This window comes from Fragaria vesca, unplaced genomic scaffold (genome assembly GCF_000184155.1).
Source record: "Fragaria vesca subsp. vesca unplaced genomic scaffold, FraVesHawaii_1.0 scf0512889, whole genome shotgun sequence".
NCBI lineage: Eukaryota > Viridiplantae > Streptophyta > Magnoliopsida > Rosales > Rosaceae > Fragaria > Fragaria vesca.
Window position 1 is genome coordinate 1 of NW_004443346.1, and position 6732 is coordinate 6732.

At 36.0% G+C, this 6732-nt stretch overlaps 1 protein-coding gene across 1 annotated transcript; it reads left to right on the plus strand.

The window, feature by feature from the left end:
• The first annotated feature begins 3814 nt into the window (after window positions 1–3814).
• On the plus strand, window positions 3815–5050 carry LOC101291983 (putative F-box protein At3g25750-like). Its single transcript, XM_004309378.1, has one exon. The coding sequence runs from the start codon at window positions 3815–3817 to the stop codon at window positions 5048–5050; it is 1236 nt and encodes a 411-aa protein (XP_004309426.1).
• The last annotated feature ends 1682 nt before the right edge of the window (window positions 5051–6732 follow it).

Here is a 6732-nt window from a genome sequence, read left to right on the forward strand (position 1 = left end):
CCTAAACCCTAAACCCTAAACCCTAAACCCTAAACCCTAAACCCTAAACCCTAAACCCTAAACCCTAAACCCTTAACCCTTAACCCTAAACCCTAAACCCTAAACCCTAAACCCTAAACCCTAAACCCTAAACCCTAAACCCTAAACCCTAAAACCCTAAACCCTAAACCCTAAACCCTAAACCCTAAACCCAAAACCCTAAACCCTAAACCCTAAACCCATTTTATGCTCCTATCACTTTCTCCCATTGGTGAGGATGGAGGAGGTATAATGATTTTACTAGCCACATTTTGAGTTGGTGCTTCTTCATTGATCATCTCATAACTTTCTCCTTCTTTCATCTTTTCACTTTGTAGATTTGAGATCTTGTTATGTAACTCTCGAAATTGAAGTTCGAGGTCTGTACCTATCTCCTGGAGATAAGCGATATTATAATTCTGTTGATGATCGAATTATTGCTTCCACGTTTTCAGCAAGTTTTTATGTAGGACGATGAAATCTAATAGCTTTAACATCTTCTTGTTTTACTTTTAGATCTACTCTTTGATTCATCCTATCTTGGAGATAAGAGTTTCTAAAAGTTTTTCAAGTTTTCTTGAGTATTTCTTAGTTCCGCTGCTTGCTGATGAATATTATTTGCAAGATTTTTAGTGCGAACTAATTTTCTTTCAATATCTATTAGATATTGCTTTTCTTTGAGATAATCTAACCTGATTTCAAGCCTATCAATTTTTGAATTTATTTCCTCAAGTTGATTAATCCTTAGATTAAATCTCTCGAGTTGTTCTGTAACTTTTTCAGAGGTTTTATCCCTAGATAAATGATCTAGGAACTCGATTAAGCTTGGTCTTGATGGGTTAAGCTCTTCTACTCCAATCTCTTTTTGGAGATGAATATGTTTGTCATAGAGAGTATTTAATACTCTACAAACGTATTCAATAGAGTATTGATTTTCTTGAATATGCCTTGTATGAAAACACACTTCCCACGTATCAGTACCTTTTGCAGTACAATACGACTGATAATTTTTAAGTTTGGATTCTCTTTTGTTTGTCAAGATAAGCCAACTTTGTGGCATAAGTCTTTTTCTTACCTGCTTTTGAGCAAAGCAGGCTCTGATACCAGCTATGGCGGATCTAACCGATGCTCAAATAATCAAGGGGTTTTTGATCTTCTTCAAAAGTTTCTTTAAGAATTTTGACTTCTTCTTCTGCCTGATAGATCCTTTCTAGATCCGATAGATAATATCCCAATAATTTTTAGTACTTCTATGAAGCTTAGATCGAAATTCTTTTAGTTTTCTTAATTTTTCTCTTTCTTCCTGCAGTTTTTTATAAGACAGTCTAACTTCTGCTAAGTAATCTAATCTTGTATCAATAGATTCTCCAATGATGAAAAATTAACTGTTTATCTTTGAGTAAAGAGGATAGATTTATATTTGTACTATGGTAAATAAACAAATTCAAAATCATAGACCCACCATTCTCCGTCAAAATTTATTACTAAAGGTAACAAAAGAAAATAAGATAACATAAAAGACAAATAGGACTAAAATGCATATTTTTGTCCTAAATTGTTAAAGAAATTATGCTTTGGACTAATTTGTTATTTGAAATTTGGTTGGGTAGTTATTTGTAGTTTGCTATTTATAATGAAAGAAGGAGAAAGTTATGAGAAGATCAATGAAGAAATGCTAGCTCAAAATGTAGCTAGTAAAATCATCATACACTCTGCACCTCCACCAATGGGAGAAAGTAGACTAAGGTTTAGTGAACCAAAACTACTTGAATGGAAAACATTGAAAGCATCAAAATCTACAACGAAGAGAGATGTGAAGATGTTGAGTAGAATCTTCTCCAAGTTTGATGCAAAATCAGGCTTCTGGCAAGTTAAAATATATCAAGATTCCATTGCTCTGACGGCTTTTGGAACTCCTCAAGGGCATTATGAATGGTTAGTTATGTCATTTGGTCTTAAGCAAGCTCCGTCTATTTTCTAACGGAAAATGGATAATATTTTCAAGCCTTACTCATATTTTTGTATAGTTTATATGAATGACATTTTGGTCTTCTCTAGAACTATGAATGAACATCTAAAACACCTAAAACAGGTGTGTAAACTTATTGTCCAGAAGGGAATCATCCTTGGACAAAAAAAGATTCACCTCATAAAGGGAGAAATTGATTTCCTTGGCATTCACGTTAAGGATGGAGAGATTCGTCTCCAAGAACACATTGTCAAGAAAATCAGTCAGTTTCCAGACAATATCCGAGATGCAAAATATCTACAAAGATTTTTGGGAGTTGTTAATTTTGCGAGAGACTTTATTTCTCAAGTCAGTGGTCTCACTGCACTTCTCTCTTCCAAAACAAGTTCTAAAAAGAAATGGTCTTTTATAGAAGATAACAGTAATATTGTTAGAAAGATTAAAGAATTAACAAAAAATCTTCCTCCTTTATAGTTACTTGAAGAAGGAGATTTAATCATCTTTCAAACTGATGCAAATGATTATTATTGAGCAAGAGTTGTTTTAGTTGTTGCTTCATATACAGATCATGAAAATATTTGTAAATTTCTATCAGGAAAGTTTAACACAATAGAGTTAAATCATTTTAATCTATATATTCCTCTCGCACCGTTTAGTTTTTTTTTTATAGTGGAAAGTCTAAGTCCCACCCGGCTTCTGGATCCACCCCTGGATGTGGCCGTAGTGCCGATGTGTCATGTGCGCTTTTGGGTTATTGAGATCCCTTCTCTGCTTGAAGAACCTACTAATTACATACTCATTGGAAATATTCTTGGCATCACTCATGATATTTCTAAGCCAATTTTGTTGGAACATAGGGTCTCTCTCTCTCTCTCTCAGAGAGAATTGAACCACTAGTGAAGTTTGACTTCGAGCATCTGATAGGACGTTGCCCAATTTGCATGCTGGTGCGCACTGTGAGGAAGAGCAAGTTGTGGCAGTACAACAACCATCTGTCTTCTCTTTCACAGCAAAACCTCAGTTAATTAGTTTGGCGGAGGCGGCCGTTGTAGTAGTATCTCTCCTTAAGCGAAAGAAACTTGTTTATAGGCGTCTGAATCACACTGAAGATATTGTCTGTAAGGTGGTGGAGTCCTCGAGTATGATTGATCTTCTGAACATGCAACGTCAAAGCTCGATCAAATTGCGGTCAGAAAGAGGGAAGTAAATACATTACTAACTTTGACATATACACACACACATACATATAGAAATGTTGCTTTGCTGCACGCAGCAAGAGTACGTGTGGACATTCATCCAACCCTTGGCAAATTGCCAAACCCCGATCAATTTGCACGGTCACTTTTTTCTTCCATTTGTTACCACCAAATTAACCCTAACTGACCAAACACAAAGCAAAACTTGTAGAAAATCTTGAGCAGGTAAAGGATTTTACTAGGCAATTGAAGAAGTGAGTTTAGAGTCTAAACTTTAGGCTATATACACAGGTGCCTCCAGCCAGTATGTAGTACGTACCGCAACACATTATGCATTGAGATATGGGTAGGGAGGAGTGTGGGGACTTGTTGTTCACAACCGAGATCTTACATGGTTGTAATGGTTGGTTGTTATTCTATAAAAAATTTACTTTGCTAAAAAAAAAAAAAACAGACCTAATTAAAAACCAAAACCAAAACAAACAAAAAAATTGTTAGTTGTAGTTCTTTAAGAATATGGACTCCTAATCCGTAGAGGATTAGCGTTTTCATTTGTAAGAAGCGGATCTTATAAAAGAAAAAAACTCAGCCCCTTCACAACGCAGATTGAGCAGTACGTATTGAATTGATAATGGCAGCGATCAATACATCTGGGCAGAAAAAGAATAAAATCCATGAGAAATTCCGTTCCAGTTGGCAGACAGCGCCAGATGATATCATGCAGCACATTCTACAGCGTCTGAGTTTATGGGATCGAATAAAGTTAAGGATGGTGTGCAAGTCTTGGAGGTCAGTTTCTATGCGGAAAGACCTTCGTAGCTCTCCAACTGAAATGCCATGGTTACTATTGCAATCATCTGACCCAAATCCCAGCAATAACAAGTACATAAGCTTTTACAGCCTCACTGATTCCAAAGTTCACAAACTAACGCTGCCTAGGGCATTCAGAGGAGGATGGATTCATGGGTCTACTCAAGGTTGGTTAGTTCTGGTCAAGGGTAAATACTCTAAAATGATTTTGCTAGACCCTATTTCGGGTGCCCAGCAGAAACTTCCATCTTTAACAACTGTTTTTCCACACTTTGCAAGTTTCAAAGAGTTGAAAGGATCGATTCCCTCGCAGAATTTCTGTGATCAAGTTGTGTTATCTACCTCGGATATTTATTCAGAGGATTGTATTATAGCAGCAACTTTTAGACTTCGTATTCTGGCTTTGTGCAAACCTGGAGACAAAAGATGGAGGAAAGTCTTGCAGTTCGAGAAATCAGATAGGTCGAGATTTCATGATATATTGTTTTCTTGTGGAAGGCTATATGCCTTGGTTTTTCGTATTCCTGGTGGCAATAACGAGGTTGATATTGCAGCTCGAACCGAAATATTTGGAGAACACAAGCTGGAAGTAAAGGTCGTCTATGATATAAGTCCAGGCCGTCCACATCTTAATATACGTCGGTGTATCCGATCAGACATGTTAGAATCAATTTCCAAGAATGAAGTTTTGTTGCTCCATCATATCCAAGATATTTCTGGGGAAGTATTAATGATTCTAGTATATAAGCTGGACGTAGAGACTGGGAAATTCCATGAGGTAAAACACTTGGGAAACCAAATAATATTCTTATCAGAATGGGGATCCTCGTCGCTGATCGCCTCAGCTGCGTCGAAAGGGAACTGCATTTACTTTGCGACATTTAACCGTAATCCATCAAAGTCCAACTTTGCTACGGGTATATTCTACCCAGAAAGTAGAAGAATTGAGCCAATTCCTTGTGTCGACAGATCAGTATTGTTACACTTACAGCTGAGGACTCCAGGTGCAGACCACACAAATGGAGGGACTTGTTGGTTTACTCCAAGTTTATACTAGGTATAGAATTGAGCTTAAATTTTGTTTGGTCCATTTTGGCTCAATTGCTTTGTGAAATAATAGTCAGAAAATTCACTTAGTTTATTTTATTTATCTATATATATATATATATATATATATAGACATATATACCAACGATTACAATGAACATGAACCGAAAATGGTCCAAATGTAACCTACTCCTACCCCATCCAGAAGTCTCAATATCTCCTTACAGTCAACCTCATGAAAAAACAACCCACCAACTCACCAAGCACTCGACGCCTTTAATTGTTTTTTAATTAGGTTTTTTTTTGAACTAAAAGACAATTTTGTCATTCATAATCAAGTAGAGGATACAATACAAATCGATCCACTGCCTTGCCTACAAAGGGCAAATAAGATCATATGATGCGTATATAAATAATAACCTTACAAACTTCAGCTCACAAGGAGCCTATAATCTAATAGCGAATAGATCATAGACAATTGTTCTTAAGAAAACTAACAAAAACAAGAAATAAACACTATGCCATTTCTTGCATCAGGCAACACCCATCAGGCGGCACAAACAAAATTAAGTATGGTTCGAGGTTTCGGGGTTACACATTTTTTTCCTGTGTTAGTGGAATATGCACTTAAACAATACTAATTTTCTTTGAAAAAAATGTATGTTTTTGGGACAATACATATATGTTGGTGAAGAAAGAGGTTTGTCTTAGTCTCAATTGTTAAAATGAAAATTACATTCGGACAACACTTATAGGTCGTCTAGCTATGAAAGTTATTTTTTCTAAACTTTTGGAGGGATTTCCAAATTGACCAATACTTGTGTGAAAATTTTACTCATGTTAATCCGACAACATTTATGTGTTGTTTGATATTGAATTTTATTGAATTTACAACTTGTGTGAAAATTTTATTTAATTACACTACCAGAAAAAAGATTTTAGTCGACGAAAATAAAAAACCAGGCCGACGAATTTTTTTTTCGTCGGCTAAAATGGACTTTAGTCGACGAAATTTTCCTTCATCGGCTATGGTCAACTTTAGCCGACGAAATTAATATTTCGTCGGCTGAATAATTTTTTTCGTCGGCTATAGTTTGTGAACTTTAGCCGACGAAATTTTTAAAAGTTTAGCCGACGAAATTTTTAAAAGTTTAGCCGACAAAATTTTTAAACTTTAGCCGACGAAATTTTTAAAAGTTTAGCCGACGAAAAATATAATTTCGTCGGCTAAAGTGCCTTATATTTGCAGATTTGGACAACAACTCATCTGGAAAAAAAAAAACTATACGTAGAACCTTCAAACGCAAAAAAGTCGTGAAATAAGATATGACCAGAATGGTGAAATTCGTCTACGGTTGAAAAATCACAGTATTCCGGTAAAGTCTCGGTGCCGATAGTTGACTTACCCTTATTATTCACTATGCTGCAGATTTGGCGTTTGGTGTCTGATTGACTATTGTGATACCTTTCCGGAAGCGTAACAGCGCTACGAGTCAAACTCATTGCTAATGCCATGATGTATAGGCCTTTTTGGCCATCCGAGTCCGTTTAGGGCTTCAAAATGCAGTTTTCTTATTTCCGATTAGAGTTGACCGTTTCGATTGAGCCCTTAACTTTGTCGAATCCAGTTGAATTTTTTACCATAGATATCTTTCGTCTATAATGATCATATCTGACGGTCAAATTTTGGTT